Genomic DNA, 14870 nt, shown 5'->3' with positions numbered 1-14870 from the left:
TGCTCGCGACTCACGCGCGTGGCCGTCGGCGCGACGAAGTTTGAGGCCCGCGCGCAGATTTCCGCCGTGAAATGAAAGGAGCGCTGAATACGAACGTCGCGGAAACAATCACGCGTGATACAGCCATACAACATCGTCGAGGATCGCAGTTTTACTGCGCTATACTGCATGAGGCCGTTCCAAACTATGCATTACCGTAAGTAACGATGGTCTCACGCGTGATGTCACGCGTGAGAGCAGTGAAACCGTGCAGTTTCTCGCCTTCACGACAAATGCGGAAGGCATTGTCAATGCAAGAAGAGATCACTTGCCACCATCATTTTCCTTCTGAGGTGCTCATCACTAAATCATCCCACACTCTGAACATGTCATTGCTCTTCACTTCCATTCTGTCTGTTTCACCAGCACTTTACAATGCCAACACAGGTGTTCACTGTTCATGAAAGATTTTTGAAATGAAAGTTTTTTCTTGCGGTTTTCAGCTTGCCTCATGAGAACAGCACACTGTTTCATTGTAAAAATAATTTTACTGTACATGTGCATATAAGCATGTATGCCCTATGCTAAGCCAAAACATTAATACATATTCCTCATTAGCACTTGGGACATTTTTCTAAGGATCAGCAGACCACAACTGTGACGATGCTTGTTTTCGGGGCTTAATTAACTTAATTAACTCTTAGAAGCCGTTATCCTATGTGTGATATTCGATATTCGATTCGTATTCGAAAATTTCAATATTCGCACACCTCTAATTAAAAGTGAAGGTTTAGTACACATGCACAACACAATTGCTCTGAAACCCCGTTCTCATCAAACAAGTAGCTCAAGGCAAAATTCGGAAGCACAATCGTGCCCTAAAGCTTGCGGCAAAATTGGAAGTAGTTGGCGCCTTCAGTAACCTAACTACTGTAGTTAACTACTTAAAATAGTAGTTTAACTAGTAGTTGCCACTACATTTCTGCAAGTAGTTGATAACTACTTTTTAACTACAATCAGATAGTTTAACTAGTAGTTTAACTACATGTAGTTAACTACTGGCCATCACTGGGTAGGCCATTGTTGTAATAGCAAGTGTGAATATAAAAGGTTGTCCAATGTCCGATGCTAATATTAGGCATTTACCAAGTTGAGATAATCAATTAGGGGTACAGGTCTCAGATTACCACACTAACTTCTAACTTGTCTAGTACATACTTCACTTCAGCGTAAATGGGTATTTTACATATTGTGCAGCTAACGTGCAATGTCAATGTGCAAACGGAAAAGTTGCACGCTGCATTAGAAAAGTGTGGTGCACGTGCTCATTTTTTTGTTTAATATTTGCTTCTGATTTATCTGATGAACTCCAGCAATTGCGACCGTTTGCCCCGCTTCCTGGAACCTTCACTGTTGTATACACTTCACTGTTGTGTTTACGTCACTACGTACAGACTTCAGAACATGCACTACGTCTTGCTGTTTTTGCAGGTACGCCATGACCACGCCATAATTCGACGACGGTTTATTTCTTTAATAATTGAATTCCAACGTTCCTCATTAACAACTCCACAGAGAGTGGTCACTCACTCTGGATAATTGCAGTAAAGAACGTTACGAGGCGATTGACAAGGATTATTTCTCTTATTGCTACACAGTCCATCGAAGGTGTTTAAACACAACAAGGCTTTAATCTAAATTTGGTTTTTCACTGTTCACGTTATGTTTCTCAAAATAATTTGAACGACAACGGGCATTCATGCCATCGCAAACCGGAGACACGAAGCAGCAGCACATCGTCACTTTTACTGAAAACGTTGACTATCCATGGTCTCAGGTTCTCAAAAGCAAGGCACATAAATGTTCGAACAACTTCTACACTGCTTATCGTCATCAAAGCATAATCGTCAAGCTTAAAAAACATTCAACATTAATTAACGAGAAAGTTAATTAGCGCAAAATGCATTGAACGTATGTTCGAATTTCTAGTGTCTCCTCACATGTAACTCACAGCGGAAATGCGAAATCTGATTTTGCATTTTCAATGTGAGACACACGTCAGGAGACACTAGAAATTCGAATAAACATGTTCAACGCATTTTGCGCTAACTAACGTCCTCGTTAATAGGCCATTTGAAAAAGTTCCCGGGAGCAGCGCACGCTCTGGCAGGGCGTGCTGGGAAATGTGTGCAAAACGACAGCGATTTGCTATCGTCTCCTATCGTCGTCGTCGTCGTCGTGCTGGTGTATGCACCGTCGCTGTCGTTTTGCACAACATTTCCCGCATGCGCACCCAGGGCGCACACTGCTCCCAGGAACTTTTGCAGGCATGGCTCAAATTGCAGGGTTGTAGCCCTATACAAATAATTTCCGAACGTTCCATTCCCGCAACTGTTCATAGCCCACCGGCCACCTTGTCGTCGTTGAAAATGACAAGCATGCCGCACGCACCCACAGCGACAGCAGCGAGCCCGAGACTGGGACGTGACCTGTGACCTTAATGGCTACCGCGCGGAAGTGGCGGCCCTTTTTTCTAGTCGAGCACACCTAGCGGCAGTGTACAGATTTACGTGGAATGGAGTAACCTGTCCTGACTTAGTCCAGACTCACCTCTCACCGTTTTTCCTTTTTTTTAGATCATTCAATCCATCAATCACATTGCCAAAATGGACGCACTTCTGTCAAACTTTTCTCTCGAACATGTGCAGTAACGGTGCTTAATCAGTTGAGATGTCATACCTTCGACTTCTTTCCAGAACGACACTTGTGCATTGTCATATGGTTCGCCAGTAAAGGATCCGTTTTTAATCCAGTTCTCGCAGACTGCTTCATAGAAGTCATGACATGGCTTGACACCCTCTTTCAGGAAGCTTCCTGCGAATATCATGAAAATACAGGTGAAACGTGCAGGCTCCTAACAAGCAATAGTATGGCCTTTAAAATGTGTAACATTATAGATAAACTGTAAGCAATGCACATCTCCTGCAGTAGCAAAGCCGCCTTCTTCGTTCGCGGACGGACGATTGTTCTTCTGCTCCCTGCTGTCCCTGCGAATCCTAAACCTTCTGCCGTTTAGGTTTAAGCCATCCTTCTCGGTTTCAGTAGGCCTTTGTGCAAATGGAGGGCCGAATGCCAGACCGCCGAGACGACCACCGCATCACTGACTCACCATCTACCCGTACGTGAGCCAAGGTATATTTAAACAGGTAGCGCAACTCCCATAGGCCCCTGTGTCTTCAGAATGACGCCATGATAGAGACGGTCAGCGCCATCCATCCGTTGCGCGGACTACTACGATTGTAAATAAATGACGTCAGAGACGACGTCACTAGTATGAATAATAAGTAGTGCATAATTAGCCATGCACGTTTACATTGGCACACTTCGCTTGCCTTGTATTCCCTTTTCCGCGCCCAGTCAACAATACCAGACGAGAACACACAAAAATAAAGCATATCAGATTTAATGAATCATATCAATTCCAAATACATACAGCTATCACAGATTTTGACAACTCCAAACAGAAAGGCATCGTGATGACAATAGAGAAATTAGGAAGGTTCACATAAGGCCCATTTCTCACCTAGAGCTATACGTACACCTATAGTGATTACACCGAAAGCCGAACTGGAGCAGTCTTATGTCTGTTAAAGAATCTTTCTAGTCGGTTAAGTATTCATTTTTTAAACACCTTAGATCACACCGTCAACGCAAATATGTGCACATTCAATACCATTTAGATAAGAGCCCGCTGATGTATTTTTTAATGGCCCAACCACATGCGTTTTTTTTTCTTCCGAGGGCTATCGAGAAAGGCCCAAAGCTAACCGCGTGCAGTGTTTCCAGAACAGTGGGTGGACGGCGTCCCAAGCGAGCGTTTCCGTGCTCTCTCAAGCAAAGAAAACCACATGACTTAATAAACAGAGGTGTTTTTCACCGATAATATACATAATCAACAACACAGGGTGTCCCAGCTAACTGTGAACATATTTTTAAAAATATATAACACTTTTTCCAAGATGAAATCAATTGCAATATAGCATATGCTGAAGGGCACTCCCTAGGAGGGCATTAGCAAAGTCCAAAGGCAATGTCTTAATTAACTTTCATTAATTTACTTTTTAGTTACAAAAGCTACAAAGTTGTCCCAATGAGAACATCTGTTCCTTTCGGTCACCTGATATCGTAGCCGTTTTCATAACAAAAATCCGTTCGATAGATCGCCCGCAAAAAATTCGTGAAGGGACGCCATTTTTTTCCTTTTTTTGTTCATTGCGCTTCTTAGAAGACGTGTCTTTCCTTCACCCCCAATGTGAGAGGGAGAAAGAGCACACTATCGCCTCTCGCGTCCTGAAAAGAGATTAAAAGGAAACAGAAAATGCAACCCAAGATAAGGCCAGTTCCGATAGAGTCACCCGATACATTTGTTTTTAGAGAGTTTTAGAAGACCGTTGTTAACGTGGCTTGCGTCGAACCGTATCAACCTGATCCAATCAGTGGATAAGATTCTGAGTCACGCACGACGACGATTGGTTCCGATAGGCACGATAACCTTATCAACGCTATACAAAAACTCGCTATTGTTTTGTTTCCGCAAGTTAAAGCTCATCTTCGACGCATGAGGCGGCACTGTACTCCTTTCCCCTCTGACGTTGGGGATGAAGGAAATACGCGTCTGCGAAGATGCGCAATGAACAAAACAAAGAAAAAGATGGCGTTCCTTCACTATTTTTTGCGGGCAGTCTATACAACGGATTTTTGTCCTGAAAACGGCTACGATGTCAGGTGACCGAAAGGAACAGATGTTCTCATTGGGACAACTTTGTAGCTTGTATAATTAAAAAGTTAATTTATAAAAGTTAATTAAGACATTGCCTAAGGACTTTGCTAATGCCCTCCTAGGAAGTGCCCTTCAGCATATGCTATATTGCAATTGATTTCATCTTGGAAAAAGTGTTATATATGTTTAAAAAAATATATATTCACAGTTAGCTGGGACACCCTGTATATTGCATCAATGCATACGGTCAGAGCCACTTGTTGTGAATGTCATTCTGCTTCGCAAGGTACTGAAACACACCAAGAGAACGCAGCAAACCAGTTGGCATCTTCAATCTGTTGAAGCGACCAATAAGATGTTGTAAAGACTAACACAAACGCTGTTGCACTTTCAACCTTTCCATTGAGAAATAAAAAACAGAATACCCCGAAACACGTTTAACACTTCCTGGGATAACCATTTAAGGATGGAGAAACCGGTGTTGCCATTCCACTCGAACCTTCTAAATTTTACCAGCAGCATGGCCGAGCGGGTTAAGAAGCCATACCTACATACCTACATAAGGTCAGCAACTCCGATTCACGATTTCCCCTACCTTAGATGGCGCCACGCTCGCCGTACCTTATCACGCCGTTCGCCTCTGACTCCGAAAGAATCCCTATTGTGCACTGTTGATGTAGCGAGTTTAAAAAGACACGCTCCCCTGAACTGTTTGTTGAGAGGTTGCGATTGTGACCGTGAGTTTAATGGCGCAGCGACACCACTTTGTCGAGAGATAAAGTGTCGGACTTTGGGACGAAAGCCCGCAGTTCGAATCGGGACACTCACGTCTTTTTGCTTGTCTCCTATTGCTGTATGACGACTTTGTATTTGGTTACTATATATTTATGCTATATTTATTGTTTTCACAAGTCACTGGCGTCTGTACTGACTGATTATGGAATTCTTTAGTTGCTCTTCGTATTGTTGTACTTGTGCATACTTGCTATATGCCGACGTACAAATGCGATCGGATAGCATGGATGGTAATATGGACAATACATACACAGATGGTAGTATAAACGAAGGCTGCCAGCACGGAGTCAGTGAAACTCAGAAGGAGTCAGTGAAAGTCCAGCTATATCCCGCCTTCAGGATGTGCGAGCAAGCGCTGATACTGCCGAAGATGAAGTCAAGCTGAACATGGAGCTAGCGAACTTTTTCCGTCTCAAGGGGCCCATCGACTTTGCAATAGTTCTTGAGACAAACTGATATTGAATTCATAGAAACAAAGTTTGGTCCTGCCCCCATAGGATCACCCAAGGACTACCAGCAGTCGACAGGAATGCACCATCGTCATCTATGGATTTCGCAAAATATAGAATTGGTAACCAAGAAAAAACAGGCCTGCAATTCAGTGCCACATCCACTGTTTGAAAGTGCAGTCCAGCAGTGATGGTCAGTAGTTAACTACATGTAGTTAAACTACTAGTTAAACTATCTGATTGTAGTTAAAAAGTAGTTATCAACTACTTGCAGAAATGTAGTGGCAACTACTAGTTAAACTACTATTTTAAGTAGTTAACTACAGTAGTTAGGTTACTGAAGGCGCCAACTACTTCCAATTTTGCCGCAAGCTTTAGGGCACGATTGTGCTTCCGAATTTTGCCTTGAGCTACTTGTTTGATGAGAACGGGGTTTAAGAGCAATTGTGTTGTGCATGTGTACTAAACCTTCACTTTTAATTAGAGGTGTGCGAATATTGAAATTTTCGAATACGAATCGAATATCGAATATCACACATAGGATAACGGCTTCTAAGAGTTAATTAAGTTAATTAAGCCCCGAAAACAAGCATCGTCACAGTTGTGGTCTGCTGATCCTTAGAAAAATGTCCCAAGTGCTAATGAGGAATATGTATTAATGTTTTGGCTTAGCATAGGGCATACATGCTTATATGCACATGTACAGTAAAATTATTTTTACAATGAAACAGTGTGCTGTTCTCATGAGGCAAGCTGAAAACCGCAAGAAAAAACTTTCATTTCAAAAATCTTTCATGAACAGTGAACACCTGTGTTGGCATTGTAAAGTGCTGGTGAAACAGACAGAATGGAAGTGAAGAGCAATGACATGTTCAGAGTGTGGGATGATTTAGTGATGAGCACCTCAGAAGGAAAATGATGGTGGCAAGTGATCTCTTCTTGCATTGACAATGCCTTCCGCATTTGTCGTGAAGGCGAGAAACTGCACGGTTTCACTGCTTTCACGCGTGACATCACGCGTGAGACCATCGTTACTTACGGTAATGCATAGTTTGGAACGGCCTCATGCAGTATAGCGCAGTAAAACTGCGATCCTCGACGATGTTGTATGGCTGTATCACGCGTGATTGTTTCCGCGACGTTCGTATTCAGCGCTCCTTTCATTTCACGGCGGAAATCTGCGCGCGGGCCTCAAACTTCGTCGCGCCGACGGCCACGCGCGTGAGTCGCGAGCAAAATCGCTCCGTGAAGGTCCGGCTTAAGGCTATATATGCGTCTTGCTATCATCTGTAACAACAGCTAGCGCAGTTTCAAATGACTGCAGCGTTACTGTCGCCCTAGTTGGCGCTTTCATACGGTCGCAGAGCGCCGGAGTTGGAGAAACTATATCGAAATATCAACACGTCCCACTCCTCGATTATCGCCGTCATCGCACGCGACCATGATTCTATCATATATCGCTGACAACCACAAAACGAAACCGAAAAAGACGCATTCGAAACGCAGGTTTTGGCTGTGCATGCAATTGGACTCTGAACAGCGGTGTTCAGCTCAACGTCAACAAAATTTCGATATTTAACCGTAATTTCACCGAACTGTAGGCCTCATACGAATGTTCAGCGTTCGCTAGCAATCCACTAAAGCCGCGACAGTGCTGACGATGTATGAAACGCACCGCGGTCTCGGGTTTCGCTGGGGCGGACTCTAAAATGGCGACCGCACACAACTCCGTACTAGTTTCGGTTTCGGTTACCGAACGTATAGCGACGCATTCGCAAACGAGCGTACCTGGGAAGCTCCGCGCGTCGCTTTGCAGCTGTTCTACTGTTCATGTTCGTCGCCACAACGTACAAATTCCAGTGCGCAGCCCGAAACAGCTTCGGAATAAGTTGCTGTGATATGCGAAAAAAAAATCGAATACATATTCGAACTTTTACGAATACTCGAAAACTTCGAATATCAAATTTTCGAATACGAATATGAACCGAATATCGCAAATATTCGAAATTTCGAATATTTGCATACCTCTACGTTTAATGCTTGTCTAGTGAAGCCTCATATGCTGTGAAATAATTCTACAACTTAATTTAGCGCGTAGGCATAGAAAGAATCCCGCCGCAAGCTTTGTATTTGACGATCGTAGCAATGGCTTGAGCCAAAGTTTATTATTGCTTGTGGTTGATATTTAGGTGTCCAAGAACACTACAAGGGATTGGTGTTGGTGGACAACGTTAAGTAGTTATAGATGTAGTTAAACTACATTGCAGTAGTTAAAAAAGTAGTTTTGACTACACCCCTGAAAAGTAGTTGAACTACTAGTTAAACTACTCAATCCCAAAGTAGTTAGTAGTTATAGTTAAACTACTGTAGAAGTAGTTAGTGGCCATCACTGCAGTCCAGTACAAAGTTCCTATTTTGCTCGACAAACATCATTCCGAGATTCTCAAGGTGACTTCTTTTATCTAATGTTGCCCGATTACGTTTCCATTCAGTCATCTCGTGAATGTGTGATGAGCATCACCCTGACAAAGCAAAAAGCCCTGAACCTTGGACAGAACACGAGGCAGCAAAGCCAAAGCGAAAAGTGGCTAGCTGCACGTAAATACAGGCTAACTGCTTCCAAGTTTGGGCAGGTAGTGCGGCGACAGCAGTGGACAGAGGCTGCACTGCGGAACTTAACATCACATAAGGACCTGACAAAGTGCCGTCTTACGGTAGAAAACAAGAAGATGTGGCTGCAGAAATTTATGCTAAAGCACTGCGTAACCTCGGTCATGATGTTGTCTTGTCGCACTGTGGGATAGTTGTTGACCCTAGTTACCCTTGGCTTGGTGCCTCTACCAACAGATTTATTTTTGACCCTGTGGAAACCCCACCACATGGAGTACTAGAAATAAAATGCCCATATAGTCTGAAGGACACTGAACCTGCACAAGCAAATCATGAGCTGAAGTACGTGGACTTCGATGATACAGGTTACCCAATCATCAGAAGGGAAAGTGATTACTTCCACCATATAATGGGGCAAATGGCAATAACAGGATCTCAGTGGGGAGATTTCGTAGTGTTCTCTGAAAAGTGGATTGTAATAGAAATAATTCACTTTGACCAACTAAAGTGGAAGAATGCAAGAGAAAAACTTGACAGCTTCTGTTTCAGTCACATGCTGCCTTACCTTTCTCGGCACTGATTTTAAGGGGCACCTGATTCGCATTTGTTGCACCTGTGTGTCACAAGAAAAGCCGATCAGGGCACTTCACAAAGAGAGCGACAAACGGAAACCTGAGATCATCTTTGTGGTGCTTGAGTTACAAGTTGGTGCTACATCAGGACTAGCACCTGTTTATAACCCAAGTACCACAAAGGTAGTCTCAGGTTTCCGCTTATCGCTTTCTTCGTGAAGCACTTGAGCCTACCTTTCTTGGGTTGCAGTGTGTTTTAGTGCAGTGCGTGAACCCGTGATGTACCTGCTGCTACCAACTGGTCCTGTGGAAACTAGCATGTGGGTTTTTTTTTTTTTTTTTGTATGTAACTGTTTTGAAAGCTTTATTTGCTTGTGGCATTCTTGCCTGCTCCATTTCTATAGCTAACTTTCAAAGCTTAGATTTTAGATATAGACAAATATTTTAGGTATGTCACATTTTTGAACAGCTAGTTTGAAATACTGTGATCATTTGTGAATTTTCCATTTATTTGTGTTTGCGTACTCAGGACATGACTGTGATATACCACGTTTGTAAAAGTTTGCCTTCAGTGACATTCACATCAGTGATATTTTCCTTGACAGCATTTTAGAGTCGCGATGTGATATACCGTATCAAGCAAACTACTTTTTTCTTTCTCATTAGGATTTGTGTTGAGACACCTGTGCATAGGTGTGCTAACTGTGATGGGCATGTGCAAGTTTTATGACATTTTTTTCTATATGTGCAATATTCAGTACATGTGTTCTGTATCATCACTCACTGTGAATTTTGTGAGACATTACCCACCCCTTGTAGGAATGTTTTTTTTTTTTTTTTAGATACTCAACTTTTTATGGTGACACATTTGTGATATATTTGCCCTCCAGGATTCGAAACAAATTTTTTGCTTTACAGAGATGAAATAAAAGTTTGGTCCTGTGGGAACTGAACATTTCAAGTGCTTGCTGGGTAGGCTGTTCTCAGGCGCGCCCTATAGAGCCTACTAGTTTCAGCCTTGTGCAAATAATGCTTTGTTCAAACTGAGCAGTCTGAACGGACTTGAGGGGTCATGCTTCATTCCAGTATAGGCAACATGTAAGAATTAAAAATTAAATCAGCAAACCAGTGAGAAAGGTTTCGTTCGATATTTAGATGCCGATGTAATATTTGGCTCGGAATTTATTTACTTCGCTATCTGAATACTTCTACTGCTGTAGTTCCAAAGCAGCAGCCAGTGGCAGCAAACACAATCTGTCATTTTACTGGCATATACTACACAAATGTTCTGGAGACTTCCACACATGAAAACGAATCTCCGGTCTGAGGATGGTGTTCGCAAACTTCATTCACCAGGTTTTACAATGATAGGTCCCTGAAAGTTTGTCAGAATGACTGCAACAGTCCACATCTGATTCATGATACCAGACAGCTTTGCAGACACCGGGCTGTCAAAAATATTAAATGACTTCACCCTCTGTATTCTTTGTTCCACATGTATTCGTAGCGAAGCAATCTCCTTGGTTTCGTTGAGTTGCTGGAGTGATTGCTCTGTTTTGCGGGAACGGTGGGATATTTAGTCGCACACCTATGCGTTCCATATCATCCGCTATAAGGAAGCCCTTGTCAGCTATTAGAGAGTTCCCTTGGCCAAACGGCAACCTCAAAAAGTCACTCTTGATGACGCATTCCTTGTCCGATGCCAAACCAGTGAACAGCCTACGTTGCAACATACACCATGGTGTTGGACTCCGATGTCTTCTGTGACGCGCCGGAACGGTCCTTCGGTGCCTTCCTCGCAGGAACAACCTTTCGGAAGGCAAAGAGTGACGGCACAGCATCCTCACGAAGGATGTGCAGGCCACTTGCGATGTTAGGGAGGAAGTCGGCTTCCTTGAAGTGCTTCGAACACACCACCGTAGACTTGTTGACACTGAAAAGTTTGCCTTCATCACGTCTAATGGCTATAATCCATTTGCTGTACACGTCCTTTCGTTTCGGGAAGCGATGAAATGAGACCTGGAACAGAGGAGAGCCTTAACCGTTTTGCACGGCGATGGCACTTGCGTACAAAATATATGTGTAAGCCAAAACGGTCTCATTACCAATTGTTTTACTACACTATGTCAGTGTGCCGTATTAGATGGAATCGCATTAAACCGCACCAGTGCTTCGCAGTAACTGATAACTCTGTTACACGGCACATTTCTCTAAAGTTGTGTTGATGATATGACCGCAAGTTCGGTGGCAGACAGACCAATTGCGTGCTAAGCATTTCTCCACGGAACTTACCAATGGCTTTGAGATAACAGGGGATAAACCTGCCCGTGCAACAGGGGTATGAGGGTTCCCGTATTAACCCAACTGGTACTACACGCAATTAAAGCACGCACCTTTTTGCCGTCCTCGTCTCTTGTGCCTCGTTGCTTGCATAGAGGCACGCAGCAGTGCGGTGGCATCCTCACATTCCTTTCACAAGACGGTCCTTCAGGTAGAAAAAGTGTTCGGAGTGCTGCAAGCACTATCCACGTCGGACACTTCAGTGCAGACAAAGCGCGCGCCTTCCCAACTTCGCCCTGACGAAAATGGCGGATGCGCTTCGTCAAGAGGGCAACAGATGGCGTCACATTTCGCATATCTCCTATTGGTAGAGTCCTGGACCGGTAATCCAGAAGATGTAGGTTCGAGTCCTACAGCTGGCTAACCTTTTCAGTGACTTCCATCTTTCATCGTTAATTTCTTAGGCAATTTGATTTGTATGTATTTGAGCTTTCTATGTTGTTCCAGCCTCAGAACATCAGTTCTCTCATGTTCAACATGTTGTTGTTTCAGTGTGGGAAACAGAGGAGTTCGACCTCCTTATATTTCATGTGGAAAAATCAGTTTGTGCCTTTTCTTTTTCCTTTTCCTTCTTCTTTTTTGTAAATAAAAGAACTCCTGAAACGTAATTTTTCTGCTCCAGATTTCGTAAACAAATAAATCTTGACTCTGGCTCGAGGTGATTCATCACTGGTGATTTTCCAAGGTCCTGCTACCTTCTACATATTTCTGGCACATATGTTGGAAAAATGGTGGCCGCGTTCCTTTATAAAGGGAAGTACTACAGAATACTGAGCACAATGGGAGACACATTACCTTTTGTATTCATACCAATAAAATGAAACGCATATGCTGACTATCCTGAGGCTCTGACTTCACGTTCGCTGAACGTGGATGTCGTCGGACGTATAGTTCCCAACTCAATCGGAATACTAGTATTTTGATATATGTTTTTTTTTTTTCTGCTGTAGGTCAGACAATGATGTTGTAGGTGTTCTCTAATACTTTCTATGTTGATGAACCGTATTTTCAACAGAAGCGGAGTTGTAAGGGCAATGAAACAACTGAATAAGTTGGTGTAGAGCTTTTATAACCCATAAACATCAACACAGAAAAGATGCAGGGGACAACTGTAAAACCTGTGTCTGACCAACAGTAGAGAAATATTAGCATCCAGCGAACGATATCGCTAGCGAACTAGTGCAGCCAATTATGTCGACTTTTTGTTGCTCATTGAATGGAATGTAGATTTAATTATTCATTCACACATGAAAAAAAGGAAAAAAGAACCATATGTCTCCCAATTTCAACAAATCCGCAGAGCGACTGATAACACTCGGTCGGCTGTGATGTACTTCATCGGCTGTCTAGATTTCAGTTCATAGTTGCATCTATATTTCAGGGGCTTTTAGTGCACCATTATCCGCACTTTACTGAACGCAGTGTGTACACGGTATTAAAAACTGTTCTGCCAATACGCCCAAACCAATAAAAGAGGAGGCATAAAGCAATCTTTGTGGGATGCACTGGCTGTGCTGTCTGATGTCTTTCCTGGGTTTTCCAAAGATCCATTGAAAGTTCGAAAATCGTCGAACCTTTGAACCCCAAGGTTCGACGTCGAACTTCGCGGTTTGAAAAAGGTTTGTGACATATCTAGCAATATCCTTTTACTGTAACTATTGATTGAAAGGACACATGCTTTGTGATGTTTAGTATCTCTATTTGACAATCACGCAAACAACAATTCGCGTAATTACAGAAAACCACACATCAGGCTGGCAACAATGTGCGCAGAAGACCGCAGTATGGCAGCGCCCACTGTTTGCCGCTCAAAGCGGGATCTTTGTTCTCTGTGTAACTCTGTTAAATAGATCTGCTTGTCTCGGACTTCAAGGACGGCTTCGCGTCTCTATTGCTCGTCGCCGCTGTGGCTTGCTGCTCGACATACGGCTCATGCAGTTAAGCCGTTTTTCTGTGAGGACGTTCTTATTCTACATTCACACTGCAGCAGTGAACGCCGTGAAAGTCGTGAACGCCGGAAATACCGGTAACTTGTCACATTCACACACTAATCTGTGAACCTTACGGAGGCCGCGAAGGCGTCAAAGGCAGCCACGCGATAGTTCAAATTCCTTCTACCCTAATCCAGACTGCCGGTTACTTTATATTTGCTACTATTTGCATTCGGTTGCTGCTCGACTTAAAGGGGGCACCAGAAAATCAGTATTGTTTGGCAGCTAGTTTGGAAGCTGATCATGCACACGAATATCGTGACCATGGTGGTCCTATCTCAGTCGGCGAGCACCGTGCAAGTATGAGCTCGCTTCTGTCTCGCAGTATACAAATTTTCGGTGGTCACATTTTGGTGGAAGTAGGTACATGGCACCTACACGTAACTTACAGTTGAATGCACTCTAACTTTGAAGTGAGTCTATATACTCCAGACTCTCTATTTATGCCAACGAGTGAGCACGATAGAAGGGGGCAAGCATGCAAATGCTGAAAGGCTACTGGTAGGAACTTCAGTAATAAACCTCGTTGTAGATGAAATAAAGACATTAGCAGATTGGTGTCGTGTCAAGAAATGACAAGGAAAAGGCATAGCCTCTGTACAGCTATGTCTGAACAGCTTTCTGAAGCTTTTGCTGAAGTTCGTCTGCAGGGTCCACAGCTGAGAGTTATTACCAAAATCATGACTCGTTTTGCAAAAGCGGGGCGTCCGCTACATAAGTAATCCTTATTCCCCACACTATTACTACCAACATTTCAAATTAATATGTTTTCATTGCTGTCTAAGGCACATCCATACTGCAATTCAGCCTTAAATACCTGTACGCGCAAAGCGCACCGATGTAGCTAAGCTAAGTTATATCCAACTCCTTGCAAACCCGACGCGGCACGGCACGATACATCAAAGTTGGGAACAGCTTTAACGGAAGCGCAATCAAACATTCTACCAACATCTACCAAACCAAAACCAAAACTTCTACCAAAGCTTCTTGAGCTAAGCATTCATAAAACTACACTTGGACACCGACACACTCATCACAGTATTAAAATTTAGAAGTAATTACAAAGTAATAAATTAAATAGTAAAGTAGAAGCGCCAGCCCTCTACTCACGCATGCTCTATAGAGCAACTTAGATATACGCTACCTATGTCCAGAAGCTTTGAAAGGTGAAAATTAACAAACTGATTGTACGCACCCTCGGTAAACGCTGCAGGTACAGCGGCTGCAAACAGCCACACAACTATAGCCTTCATTTCTTCGCTCACTCTCCACTCGCCAAATGTGCTTGCTTGCAACCTCGATCCCTCTGCGTGTCTGACGATATCGCTGAGCCTTTAAAGGTGCCAGTCGTGGA

At 43.3% G+C, this 14870-nt stretch overlaps 1 protein-coding gene and 1 long non-coding RNA gene across 3 annotated transcripts in view; both read right to left on the bottom strand.

Moving 5' to 3' along the window:
• The window catches only part of LOC135385481 (neprilysin-1-like), a 146104-nt gene extending 131234 nt beyond the window's left edge, over positions 1–14870 (bottom strand). For both annotated transcript variants that reach the window (XM_064614820.1, XM_064614819.1), the window contains exons 1-2: positions 14712–14870; positions 2719–2853 (exon numbers count right to left, since the gene is read on the bottom strand). In XM_064614820.1, the coding sequence (XP_064470890.1) occupies positions 2719–2853; positions 14712–14769 (193 nt within the window). In that variant the 5' untranslated portion in view covers positions 14770–14870. The remainder of the gene's footprint in view (positions 1–2718; positions 2854–14711) is intronic.
• LOC135383599 (uncharacterized) lies at positions 10434–11852 on the bottom strand. The gene is made up of 2 exons (XR_010419961.1): positions 11579–11852; positions 10434–11204 (listed from the first exon to the last, which is right to left on the bottom strand). It is a non-coding gene; the product is annotated as an uncharacterized LOC135383599 (long non-coding RNA).

This window comes from Ornithodoros turicata, chromosome 2 (genome assembly GCF_037126465.1).
Source record: "Ornithodoros turicata isolate Travis chromosome 2, ASM3712646v1, whole genome shotgun sequence".
Lineage (NCBI taxonomy): Eukaryota > Metazoa > Arthropoda > Arachnida > Ixodida > Argasidae > Ornithodoros > Ornithodoros turicata.
This window is presented reverse-complemented; position numbering and strand designations above follow the sequence as displayed.